Source organism: Leptinotarsa decemlineata, unplaced genomic scaffold (genome assembly GCF_025532065.1).
Source record: "Leptinotarsa decemlineata unplaced genomic scaffold, Ldec_3_MD MMD2_tig00001973_RagTag_RagTag, whole genome shotgun sequence".
Classification (NCBI taxonomy): Eukaryota; Metazoa; Arthropoda; class Insecta; order Coleoptera; family Chrysomelidae; genus Leptinotarsa; species Leptinotarsa decemlineata.
Window position 1 is genome coordinate 2587109 of NW_027412572.1, and position 14748 is coordinate 2601856.

Here is a 14748-nt window from a genome sequence, read left to right on the forward strand (position 1 = left end):
AAAATTAACAGAACATGATAACATTCAGTTAAATTGTATATAACAAAACAGTAAATTTGCATATATTATAGTCATTCATCTATAGTATAGAATAATTGTGTAACACATATATACATATACAGACATATATACATATATTCACCCAAATACACAAATAACAGACAAATCATGAAGGATTTACAAATACTTATTATAGTGCCTGAACGACTTTATAATAGCATCTTTCAATGAAAAAATATTTAAGACTTTTTTTAGAACATTTTAAGGTTCGACTCTCTCTTATATAGTCTGGTAATTTATTAAATAATAAAGAACCTAGTGAGTTTGGAGAGTTTTCAGATAATTGGAGCCTAGAAAAGGGTATATTCAGCTGATTTTTTATTCTTGTGTCATGTTTATGAATGCTAGATCTGGTTGAAAAACTGTTATAGTTACTAAGTATATACACACAAACTTCAAAGATGAAGAGTGATGGTAGCGTCATGATTTTACATGTTTTGAATACATCAACACAGCTTTGTCGAGAGGATAGACTAAACATTACTCGGAGTATTCTCTTTTGTGCAACAAATACATCATTAGCTCTCGAAGACCTTCCCTAGAGGGAGATGGCATATCGAAGTCTGGAGTCCACTTGGGCATAGTAGAGCATCAGCAACTGATCATTAGACAGAACTGATCTCAAATTACGTAATTGATAGGAAATAGAATTCAATTTATTGATTGAGATTTTACAGTGTTCTCCCCAGGAAATATGTTCGTCTATATATAATCCAAGAAATCGGACGATCTATAAGTCTCCGAAATCAACTACACTAGCTTCTTTTTGTCTATTGTGAAAGCGTATACATTTTGTTTTACTTGTATTTAGATGAAGTGAGTTGGCTCTGAACTACCGAGCCATATAAATAATTGATAGTTCCGTACAGCGCCATCTGCCCGCGAATAGATCAAGTAATAATGCCGATAATTCTGTCAAAACAGATCCCGAGCTTGAGAGTTACAAACAAACATACATACAAACAAACATACATACATACACACAGGTGAAGCTAATATAAAGCGTGTAAAAAATATGAGCGATATATTCTTTCACGGTAATTTTTTTTTCAGGAAAAAAAATTCAAGTAATGGATAACATGACAACGAAGGACAGAGTAATTTTGTGTGCTTCGGAAGTCGGCGGTACCTTCATTTTAGTATTCCTTGGCTGTATGGGTTGTGTCAGTGGAATTGCAGGAGGATCAATTCCTCACGAACAAATATCATTTACATTCGGTTTGGCTGTGATGGTAGCTGTTCAGGTAATCATCACTAATATCCTTCTTGATATCCTCATTATCGTATGTTTGATGTTGCAATGAAGAAACAATAATTAGTAACCTAATACCTCGATAACTAGTTTATATTTAAAAATATATGGGCTAAATAGTCTCGGGCCTTACACATAGATGGCGCAAGTCTTATGGCATTCACCGCTTTTTCAGTTACTACTAACCTTCAAAATAAAGCTGTTAAATGTGGATACTTGTTGTTATAATACACCCGTATACTGGCACGTGGCACAAATACAACGATTCACACGTGTCACCAATTTCATCAAAATCGCTTGTGAGTGGAGAAGCATAAGTCCTCTTTTATAAAAAGGATGGAACAAATTCTCACCTTTGAGATAACTATGGGAAAATTTCTTCATGTTGCTGAACTGATATTTATATTCAAATATGTATTTATATTTGTACGGAAGCGTAGAAGGGCCAAAGATTATTTGTTTATTTGATTCACCATAATTTCGACTTAAAAGTCGAACTTAAAAGTCGAAATTTCTACTTTTATCTCGAATTTCGACTTTCATTTCGTAATTTCGACTTTTATCTCGTAATTTCGACTTGTATCTCGTAATTTTGACTTTTTTCTCGTAATTTCGACTCTTATCTCGTAATTTCGACTTTTATCTCATAATTTCGACTCTCATCTCCTAATTTCAACTTGTTTCTCGTAATTTCGACTTTTATCTCGTAATTTCGACTTGTATCTCGTAATTTTGACTTTTTTCTCGTAATTTCGACTCTTATCTCGTAATTTCGACTTTTATCTCATAATTTCGACTCTCATCTCCTAATTTCAACTTGTCTCTCGTAATTTCGACTTTTATCTCGTTATTTCGACTTTTATCTCGTAATTTCGACTTTTATCTCATAATTTCGACTTTTATCTCGTTATTTCGACTTTTATCTCGTAATTTCGACTTTTATCTCGTAATTTCGACTTTTATCTCATAATTTCGACTTTTATCTCGTAATTTCGACTTTTATCTCGTAATTTCGACTATTTTCTCGAAATTTCGACTTTTATCTCGAAATTTCGACGTTTAACTCATAATTTCGACTTTTACCTCATAATTTCGACTTTTATCTCGTAATTTCGACTTTTATCTCGTAATTTCGACTTTTATCTCGTAATTTCGACTTTTATCTCGTAATTTCGACTATTTCCTCGAAATTTCGACTTTTATCTCGAAATTTCGACGTTTAACTCATAATTTCGACTTTTACCTCATAATTTCGACTTTTATCTCGTAATTTCGACTTTTATCTCGTAATTTCGACTTTTATCTCGTAATTTCGATTTTTATCCCTTAATTTCGACTTTTATCTCGTAATTTCGAATTTTATCTCGTAATTTCGAATTTTATCTCGTAATTTCGACTTTTATCTCATAATTTCGACTTTTATCTCGTAATTTCCATTTTTATCTCGTAATTTCGACACACCCTGTATATTTCAGGTTTATTAATTTCCATGGCTTCTAAAAAATTCATGTTTTCCCTAGGATTTTGGGGTTATCTTCACTTATCTTGTGGTTTGATAAACTTTTTGTGTGATAAATAAAATTAACTAGTGGAACTTGTACAAAAGTATTTTTATTCGTTTCATTAAAGTGATCATGAATTACCACAAAATAAACAAGTCATCAATCACACATATTATACATCTTGACGTGGTTTTTTGTCCCGAAAGGTTATCGCTTTTAAGCGACTGTTATCTTGGAAATATTATTCAATGTTTTCAGTAAAAGTGTATTCAAAAATTTTTCCTGTCTAAAAAAATACATTTTATCCTAAACGTTATCGATACCTCCAATACAATTTCAAGAAGATAGATGTTGGAAGTCATTGTTCAAACTTTACTGTCAATTATTAATCCAATAAGTGATATCGTTTTATGATAAATAATCAATTGATAATTGACTGTGTTAGAAACACATCCTTCAAAAAGTAATATTCCATGTTTATTTTGTGAATTGTTTTGTCAGTGAAAAAAGTATTTTTTTCGCGGTGAAAAAAAGGTTGTTTCTACGGTGAAAAAAGTAAACATTCACGCATCAATAGAGATGCAGAAATGTTAAGTTTTTTGACAGTTGTACGAAAACATATTTTCAAGTCTTATGGAAACAAATGAATCTGAACTTATTGAACCTTATTCCATTTTTCAGGTATTTGGACACATATCAGGATCTCATATAAATCCAATTGTTACCGTTGCTGCGGCAGTTTTGGGAAACATTTCGCTTATTCAAGTACCAATTCTTATTGTGGGACAGTTTTTAGGAGCTATACTCGGCTTTGGACTCCTGATGGTAGGTTACATTTTCGCAACCATTTTTAAGTAATGTTTCAAAGTATAAAGCTTGTCGCTCACTTGTCCGGCACAGCACAGCACGGCGCTGTCATCAGGCGACGCAACGGGTAGTAGCATCGCCACTTGTCCAGCTACAACCAAGCATATTGAAAGTGCTGTTTGTTCGATTTCGAGAGAATTTCACTTGTGGCCGCATTAATGAATGTAGAAGAACATAGTCACAAAAAAGAATGTTGTGGGTCCATCCCATTAATCAAAAGAGGACAAATCTGGGAGAGTTTCTTCATCTTTTCAACGACCTGAAAGAAGACGAGGAAAAATTGTTTCAATATTTCCGAATTACTCCAGGCAAATTTTCAGAACTTCTGGATATTCTAGAGCCTGCCTCAAAAAGCAACTCAATTTTTCCTCGCCTTTTTTCATAGGTACCGTCTGACACTGTCCTGTCAACTGATGGAATAGCACAGGAGTCTCCAAACTACGGCCCGCGGGCCAAATCCGGCCCGACAGTGTCATCAATCCGGCCCGCCACAGCCAATGATTTACTGTCATCTAATGAGACTTATGTAATTGTGATTTTTCACCAACAATACTTTGTAGTTGTCGATCAATTTTACTTGTACCAATTATCAAAAGATATTTAAGATGCTCATCGGTTAATTGAGATCTGTAAACATTCTTTGTGTACTTCATCTTGGAAAACGTTTTCCCATACAAGTAAGTAGTACCAAAACCAGAAAACAACCCACGAGCAAATTTATGCAAATTATTAAATTGTTCCAGTGGAAGACTCTTATAAAATTCCAACAAAGATGAATTTTGATATTTGTTCTTAAGCATATCACTGCACCGTAAATCAATAATTTCCATTTGGACTTCCGGAGCCAGGGTTTCAATGTCAGAATGAAAAGGATTTTGAAAAAACTTAATTTCATTCGCAATGACATCAAAATCTGGAAAACAAGTATCAAAATTTATCTTCAAAGCACTCAAAGTTTCGATTGCAAAATTGACGGAAAATTCAGTCTCTGTAGTGTGGCTGAATATTTCACATGTTTAGAAATCTGTGAAACATTTTTTACGTTATTGCGATTGAAATAGTATTATTTTCTGCCTGAAGGATTTGATATTGGTGTATAAATCAGGGAGAAGCTGATTTTCTCCATGCAATCTCAAATTCAGTTCGTTCATATGATTTGTCAAATCGACATAGAAGGCCAACTTCCACATCCATTCACTATTTTCTAAATCGGCAAAAGAGCGCTGCTTCTTATTTAAAAAAAATTCGATATCTGCTCGAAGTTCAAAAAAGCGCTCAAGGACTTTTCCGCAACTAAGCCAGCGTACGGCAGTATGATATGGTAAATCATTTTCTCCAATCTGTTGAATAAACTCGCGGAATTGTCGGTGATTCAGCCCAGTGGATCTGATGAAGTTAACAACTGATATGACTGGTTTTAGAACTCCAGACACATCCAAACATTTTCCGCACAAGGACTGTTGATGAATGATACAATGTAAGACTAATAGTTTTGAACCACCATCATTTTCTACAGCCTTTGACACAAGTGCAACCACTCCTTTATTTTTACCATACATATTTTTGCCTCCATCAGTTGTTATAGGTCGAAGGTTCTTTTTATTAATGGCATTTTCAATCCCTTAAAAATATCTGCCCCAGTTGTCGTGCCGTGAATACTATCAATATCAAGGAGTTCTTCATACACTTCATAGCTTTTATCTACTCCGCGAATAAAAATCAACACCTGAGCAGTATCTGACACATCCGTTGACTCATCCAATGCTAGAGAAAACCACTCATGATGTCCATTTTTGTAAGATAGTTGAGATGATATATTTTCTGTGATGTCTTGCACCCTCCGAGCCACGGTGTTTGCTGACAAACTGACACTTTTAAATAAATTTACCTTTTCGGGGCATATTTCTTCGGCTACTGCAATCAAGCATTCTTTTATTATTTCTCCATCGGTGAATGGTTTGCCACGTTTTTCGATTTTAAGAGCCACCCGAAAGCTGGCGCGAGTTGCAGACTCTTGTTCAGTATTCGCTTTGGTAAACAAAGATTGCTGCGATTTGAGTCCGCGTTTCAAAGCTTCAAATTTTTCCTTCCGCAAACTTCCTGTATACTTGGAGTAACTTTGAAGATGTTTCAATTCATAGTGTCGTTCAATGTTTTAGTCTTTGAGAACAGCTATGGTTTCATTACATCAAATATATCAAATTATCCTTACATTTATATTTATACTTAAAAAAGCTAATGTTTAGCGAAACATGTTGTGATATATTTTTTTAATAAAGTTTGTGGAGATCAAATCATTTAGGTGTAGTTTGTGAAACAAAATAATCTATCTAGTAGGTCGCTATTAGCGATAGTGGTTGCGTTTTCCACCCCTTACAACCATGAGGTAAACTGAATAAATTTCTGACTAAGTGTCTTTTTGGTAGTACAAAACGTCAGGTTAATTTCAATATTGTAACTTTTTTAGTGCTTGTGAAAAAAATTTGTTATACAAATTTTATGTACCCCCTTTAAGGGGCTGTATCTTATCAAGGAATCCTTCAATGAAATTTCTTTATATGAAAGATCCTATCTTTTTTTTGATGAGGAATCACCTACTTTAATGTTTTACACTTATTTAGTTACACCCTGTATACATAGCTCGCGAAATTTGAACATTGACCTCATTTTTTGAACAGTCTGCTTATTGTGAGAGATGCACATATGATCTCAACTGTTTGTTTCAATCATTAGGTGTTCATTTTCTCAAATAATCACATAAAAATAGAACGGGTAAAACAATTATGTAATTGTAGTTGAACAATTTGAATGATTCAATAATGTTTTCTGTTTCAAAAAGGCTGTCACACCAGAAAACCTGATGGGCAACGTCTACCACAACGTTTCTGGTGAAATGGTGAAACAAGGTGTAGGAGTATGTTCCCCAATGGTCAACCACGCCATAACACCAGCTCAAGGATTACTCGTGGAGTTTCTCATTTCCCTGATTCTAGTTCTGACTTGTTGTGGAGTGTGGGACGCCAGAAATAGTGACAAACATGATTCAGTTCCAATTCGCTTCGGATTAATGATTGCCGTTTTAGCCATGGCCGGGGTAAGTTCCACCAGTAATACACCTATTGCTACTATTTCATAAACAATTTTTATTTTTGAAATATCTCACAATGGTTTGTTACATGGGATTCGTGAGTAATAGAAAAATTTAAAGAATCTGGCTATTTGAAAACCAACAGAATTCGTTTCCTCTCGTCTGTTTGTGGCTACAGATCAAATTTTGCATTGTATTGGATAATTTTTACTAACCGAGTTTTATGATTGACTGAAGAGTCATAAAACTGAATTTGGGGTCATGTTACGATGACGAATAGGAATCGGGAATGCGGGGATGGTTATCGTCGTCGTATTCAGTTCAGGGACTGTTCCTGATTTGAGTGTTGAAATTCGATATTGGTGCAGTTATAATTCCTTAAAATTTTTGTTATCTCTTTAAAATTTGGCGTCCTTGGACAAGTACTAATAGTATCAACAAGTGTGATAACAACGCATACTTTTTCCAATGTAGTGATTCCAATAAGGATGGTGTGAAGAATGCGAATAAGAGATACCAGTGAAAAAGATTCGAATGCATTTGAATATTGAAACACAGAGAGTCTGTTTCAACTTGTATAAAAATCTACATCTCAAGTTTGGTTTCGAGGGAAACAAACTATTACAATCAACATTAAATTTGACCGAAATTCCTTTCTCAACTGTACGTAAAATAGTCAAAAAGAAACCTTATGAACGCAAGACGCGATGTGATACAGGCTTACCAAAACCTTTAGATGTTCATCTGATAATATCATTGAAAAATACAATATATGACTGTTAGAAAAGCAATGAGCTTCCTACAACTGAAATCATAAGGAAGAAATTGAATACTTCCAGCCATTACGTGAGCTGCTATGACACAGAATTGGATAAAGAAACTGAGATTTAGATTTGAAATAATAAACAAACGTCAGGCTGTTATGGAAAGCAGAAGAATAGAAATATAGACAAGAACAAAAAAAACATTTTGTATTTGGCGAAACTTGGTATGACACTCACGATACAGTTACGAAAGCGTGGACTGATGGTTCGATAATGTGTGCGCCTAACATGCCTACAAACAAAGGATCGGGACTAATCATTGTGCATTGCGGAGGAAGTAAAGAGTGGGTTTCAAATTCTTTGAAATTATATGGAAATAACTTGAGGACTGCAATGTTGACTATCATTAGAACATGGAAACTAATATTTTCGAGGAATGCTTTGAAAACACATTGATTCCAAATTTGGATACGAATTCGCGACAGCTCATCAAAGTGCCGAATAAAAATTTGAGGAAAGATTAAATACAACGTTTTTTAACGGATAAAAAGTTGTATTTTGAAGATTACTATACCAAAAACCAACTACTTGAAGTTTCACAGACAAAAACATTTGAAAAAGTGTATGCCCTTGAGAGTATTGCTGAAAAGTATGGACACAGCATACGGAGACTTCCCACCTATTTTTGTGTTTTCAATCCCATCGAGTTGATTTGGGAAAATTGAAACAAAGCATCAGCGTAAAAATAATTTTCCAAAATTTGATAAGACGGCAATAGAGCTAATTGAAGAAGAAGTATTTAATATTACCGAAAAAGACTGGCAGAAAATGATTGAAAAAACTATTTTAGTTGAAAAAGACTATATGGAGATTTGACACTTCCATATTAATGGTGAAAACTAATTCATTATTGATTTAAATGGTGACAGTGATACTGAAACAAAGAATATGGAAAAGGAATTATCAGAAGATATCATTTTATGCAATCTTTATAAATTTGGTTCATACAATCTTTATGAATTGGCATATACTGTTCACTTATTAAATTATTTTATTATAGAGCCCTGACAAGCGTCAGTACAGGAATCTTCACATAAAATTTCCTGCATATGCAATTGACAATACAACTGAAAGAGTCGACCCTCAATTTTGGATCGGGCACACTTGCAGACAGTTTTCGATCTCATTAGCCAATAACGTTTTAAAGTTCATTTCTTTAGATTTGTTTACTGCCACTCTTCAAGCATAGCCGACTGACTAATAAGAAAGTTTTTCTTCCTTATTCAGAGGAATCGGGCAAATTTCGGATATACCTCGTCCCCTAGATGGAGTGACATTTTGTTTTTCGTTCCAACTTAGGAAGAGGAATGAAATACTCTGAAAGAATTTTGATTTTCAATTATGGAATATCATTGACTTTAGGTCGATGATGGCCACTATCTTGCACTGACGAGTGACTAAAGAGCCCGAAACCGGTCTGCAAGTGTGCCCATTCCAAAATTGATGGTTAACTCTTTCAGTTGTAATGCCAATTGTAAACGCAGGAAATTTTCTGTGAGGATACCTGCACTTACACCCATCGGATATAATCCAACGCCCTTCGTGGCATTAGCCAGGGGAGTAGTGGCGGAAGTATGGCATGTTTTACCTCAAGAATATCAAGCCAATTATTATTTTGCAACGTTGTGACTTCTCTATTTCCCTACGTCACATTTAAATCGTCAGATTTTGATAAATGTACCCTTTTTACTACGAAATCAAGCCACCATACCTTAATCTGACGCATTTGAATATTTCTGATGGGCGATTTTTTATGAATCTGACGAGCTGCCCTACTTGCCCGGCTCTCAATTGAGGGTTCATTTATGGTAGACGGCTTCCATAGGATGCATCTGCAGCGCTTGCAAAATACTTTTTCGGGCTCCCCTACTATTATCATGGAAATGTCATTCAGTATGCTCAATAAGATGATGAGGATCTCTTGAAGAACCTAATTTCAGTCAATAATGATTCTTCTGTATATAATTACTCTGGATACTGGATGGAAAATCCAGTATTTTCCATTATCTTTCATTTTCTCCTATTCTCCAAAATGGAAATATCATTGAGGAATACCTTGGCTTCAAGTTAGGTATATTTCATTACGGTTGACTGATTTCAAATTAAACCTTCAATAGACTCATTCAATCAGAAATCCGGTTCAAATGCAAATAGAAAATTATTTCAAAAGACATCACCTCAACATATTTACTTCAAGCACAACAACTATTTTTATCTGTACCTACAACTAAGATTGTAATTATTCTCAACACCTGTACTTATTCGACCAATTATTTATAATAGTTTTCATATTCGTCATGGTATATCAGAATGCAAAGTTTATCTTGACCCTGTTAGTCCAGTGATTATGCATGCACGTGGCATAATATGCTGATTCGTATTCCATTTGGAAACTAACGAACAGGTGTGGCTTCATCAAGATGGATGGAATTCAGTGAAAGTATTGCTGTTTATTTTTAGGCCAATTCATCTTCTGGATTCCTAGTTTCACAAAAATAGGTATATTTGAACTCACTCAATGAACCTTGTATTTAAGTAACACCGCATTGTGAGATATTCGATGATTTCAATGTCCACAATATCGAAAGACTCAAATTTTCAAATATTATCGACAAACAAAGTTGCGAAGCAGATGCTTTTACAATAAGCAGTGGACTAACTCAGATTACAAATGAGCCAACCAGGATTCCTGGCCGTGATGAAGAATATGCTAGTCTTCTGGATCTATATCTAACAACCAATCCAGAAATTTACAGTCACCGTTTTCAGAAATTTCTTTGTAATAATAATAACTGTGTTAGAAAATATATTTATAAAATCATTACAATGTGTTAAAACAACGATAAAAATAAAATAAATAGAACAATAAAAATTAATTGGCGCTCCGGGGCGACTTCATTGATTCCAGTGGCGCATTTGCTTTTTCAGCTGCAGGAAAACCCGGAAAAACCTGCAGCACCACATCATCTGAAGTTCTTGATCTAACAATGTCCTCTCTCTCATAAAACAAAATGTAGGGTGTCTCCAGAGGCTCCAATAAATTCAATGCTTCGATAGAACACTTCGTGAAACGACTATCGTCAAACTTAAACCAGTATGTTTCTTCTTTGACCATGGCGTAATAATGACCAAATTCAACGCCAGAACCACAGTGAACTATGACTGCATGAATATTATAACAGTGGTCTGCTAGGTTGAAATGTTCATCTATTTCGAACCTTCCAAAGAGTTTCTTGTTTCCGTTAGAGGTTGAGTCTTGTTTGAAAATCATCAGTGTTCTTATTAGATTCACTGGTGCCTCAGCTATACTTGTTTCCTTATAACAGTCAGTTAGTTTGGCGCATGTTTGACAATACAGTCGATCATCACCTGTTAAAAATTACATTTTCAGATGATTTAACAATAAGCTTTGCACGGACTGGTAATTAGTCGTATTAGGAAAAGCTAGATGAAGTTCCAGAAATTCTCATAAGTTTTCAGTACTTCTTGAACATTTACCACAAAGTAAAAAAGTGAGAATTTTTCCAGCAAAAGATTTACAAACACAAGACGAGATGAGTTGTACGGAATCATTCAGTCCAGAGCGGCTGGGAGTATTGATTTTGATATTGTTTTGCTCACGAAGAGTATTCAACAAGAACCCCAAGAATTCGGAACAATCCTCTTGTTGTCCTAACGAGTATCTAGTGGACTTCAAAGACTCCAGGAAATCGGTTGGAGGGAAAGATGATACCTTCTTACGAAACTGCAGCTGCATGAACAGTTGTTTGAGTTTGATGAATAAGCAGGAAACATTCTCGTTCTCGTTCATCATTAAAACTTCGTTCTTGAAATTCTTCGTCATGAACAACACTTGTAAAATGCTATTCATGTAGCAAGTGTTTCCTAAATTATCCAATTCAATTTTCTTCTCTAGATTTTCAGGACAACTCTCTACTGATTCGTAAGGAAGAACACGTTTCACAGAATCTCCATAAGAACCATTTCTCAAGCTGCGATCGATCCTTCCAAGTGAAAAAGGGTTTCGTAGAGGGATCGATTCAAGAAGCGCTTCCACTGAAATGGTACCAGTTCTACGAGGAATGCAACTCAGTCCACTGACCGCACTGAAAAAGAAGAAGGTGGATCAATCACTTGTGAATTAACCTTGATAGGAGACTGATAAATATCCACATATCTCGGCTTGTTTCGAAGAGGTTTCAGTTCCGTACTGAAATTAGGGCAATGCATGATCTCATCAAAATTATGTGAAGGAGGAATAGTTCCAAGTACTGAAGCAGCATTGCCACGTTGAATAGCAATACTTATTCTTTCTATCAAAAAAGAGGTATAACGGTGATCTTCCGTTGCTTGGCCTATTTTCCTTCCGAGTTCATGAACGAATAACAGAGACTCCGGGCCATAAACACCAAAAGTTTCAACCGCTACTGGATGAAACAGATAGTTGTTTCCAAGATTCTGGTATTTTTTCCTTTTCAATTTCTCGCCAGACAATGCTGCAGTTCCAGCAGACTTGGAACTTTCGGCTAGATGGGAAGCCGCGACCGTGTCAACGCAAGTAAAGTCCCATACCACAGGTTTACCGTATTTCCATGTTATGAGAGACATGCCATCTGGTCGTTTACCATCATCTCGACTGGTATCTAAGGGTTCCAGAATTGCAGGAACATCCGCTGACAACATAGCTCGTTTCAATATGTCGTTCACTTGGTGATGTCGAGATATACGCCCTGCACTTCTCCTGTAACTCAAACCATGTGTACCTTTCTCATCAACTATGCTACCGCAAACACAAGTATGAGAAACACAAATAGATGTACACATCCTAAGTCCTACTGCTATTCTGACAGATTCATCGTCTAATAGTGTTCCAAGAGATGCAACAGGTAAAGCATTCAGCCAAGCACCCGATTCCTTGATCATTGTTGCTTTCAGACGAGCCTTATCGTATACACTTGTATATTTCAGAAGTTTATCATTTATAATGTTCAGAAGGGGTCGGTCCCATACACTTTGTATTTTCTTTTTATCTGTAGGAGGAGCAATATTAGTTGCAGCATGCCAAAGTGATTCACCTTCAGAATAAAAAACGTCTTTGATATTGATAAATATGGAAGGAAGGATGGAATCGATAAGATCGGAAACACTATTGACTGATGACAGAAACGCTGGTAAAGCTAAGGAAGAAGCCGAACGTAGCCCTAATCCGCCAAGGTTTACAGGAAGAGTTGCTTGGAGCCATGAATCATTATTGAAATGATTGTTTGTAACATATTCCGTCGTGTGGCGGAGTAAATTATCAAATTCGTCAAGCTCTAACTGACTTGACCAAGTGGGGGATCATCTGAGGGCGTACATGAGTTTTGGAATCGCCAAACAATTATTCAAAAGAAAAAATGCAATGTGTTTTGGAAGTTCCTTCAATCTGGTGGTCAGCAATTTGAGTGATTCCCGTTTTTCTCGAAGATGTTCTGAAAGTGAATCTCTACAGAGAGGAGCACCCAGAAGACTCCGTTTAGACTTTTCCAAAATTCTTATGCCAGGAGCCAATTTCAAAATGGATTCGGAAATATTATTCGGAGTTGAAAAAGTAATCTACTCGCATTTTTCAAAATTTAGTTCAAGTCCAAGATGTTTTGAATAATCAATTATTTTTTCCAACTGTTATTTCCAACTGGACGAATTCTTTACACGAGATGAGGGACTGCCAATGGGATCGCCATTTTCACCAGTCATAGACAACATATATATGGAGTGGTGTTATAGTTCATTTGAAATTATTTTTATTATTGTAAACTACAACTACAATCGTACCAGTTGTACCAGATTTTGAAAAAACACAAGTCTATTTTTCGGACAAGGAAAGATCATCGCTATCACCGCACTACAGTAAGCCCCCTCACTTGTATAAATTACCCAAAATCCACAAGAAGGACGTTCCACTTAAACCGATCATCAACTCCAGGGTCAATTGAAGTCACACAGGAAGATCAACTAATTAGTTTCGAAGTGGAAAGCCGTTACACCAACGTTCCGGTCGAAGAAGCACTCCAAATCATACACAAAAAGCTATCGGAAGACGGGAACCTAAAAGAGAGAACGAATCTACCGATAGAAGTAATTATGGAATTACTAGGATGCTGTGTACGAAACTGTTATTTCCAACTGAAGGACGAATTCTTTACACGAGATGTTCGTTAAACAACAATAAAGAGTAGGAAAATAATATAAAAATATTTCAACATATATTAAAACTACAGAGATGTATATACGTGGCGTACTCATGCATATTATGACGATTATAACTTTTACACTTTTTGAATCGTTATATCTCAAATACGGTAGCTAATGGGAAAAAAAGTATTGATTTATTTTTAGTAGATAATTTTATGATCTACAATTTTTGTCCAATGTATTTTTATGATAAAACTCACCGTTTTGCTGAAAATCGCGAAAAACTCATTTTTTTTTGACCATTGACCTTGAATAAAAATTTTTCCATACAGGAGAAAGATGTGGAACTTTCAAATTTCATTTTTAATCATAATTCAAACAATCCTACTGATTTTCAGCTTGATGGGAATTTAGGTAGCTTTACTCTTATTTTTTGGTCTAATTTGACCGGACTAATATCTTCGAGACGAGTGTACCAACAAAAAAAAACACTAATCTAATGTTCGTAGCCCGCGAAATTTGAATCTTCACCTTATTTGTTAACAGTCCACTATCTGTAAGTTTTCTTTGCTTCAAATAATTTATGAATTCTTCATGTTTCTGATGTTTGAGAGAGCAGGAATTTTTGGAAACTTCCATGAATTCGAGCAATAAAGGAACCCTGAAATTATAATCGTTTTTACTTCTATAGCTGATTATCTTCGATTAAAATGAAATGTTTTTTTCTAGGGACCTTATACTGGAGCAAACATGAATCCTGCAAGAAGTTTCGCACCAGCTTTGATGAATGGGGATTGGAAAGATCATTGGGTAAGTCACAAAGTCGACTGGATATACAGGGTGATCAAATTTAAGTAGGCACTATTGCTAACTTCTTCATTATCGAAGATACAAGTTGGTTTGGATTAGAGAACTATTTGTTTTTCTGTTGATTACCGTGGTGTTAACAGAAAATCAATTGAATATTGCGTTCTCGATTTA

The 14748-nt window shown here is 35.3% G+C and overlaps 1 protein-coding gene across 2 annotated transcripts in view; it reads left to right on the forward strand.

The window, feature by feature from the left end:
- The window catches only part of LOC111516350 (aquaporin AQPAe.a), a 46156-nt gene that overhangs the window by 30787 nt on the left and 621 nt on the right, over window positions 1-14748 (forward strand). For both annotated transcript variants that reach the window (XM_074176665.1, XM_074176664.1), the window contains exons 2-5: window positions 1114-1304; window positions 3496-3639; window positions 6521-6775; window positions 14497-14577. In XM_074176665.1, the coding sequence (XP_074032766.1) occupies window positions 1114-1304; window positions 3496-3639; window positions 6521-6775; window positions 14497-14577 (671 nt within the window). The remainder of the gene's footprint in view (window positions 1-1113; window positions 1305-3495; window positions 3640-6520; window positions 6776-14496; window positions 14578-14748) is intronic.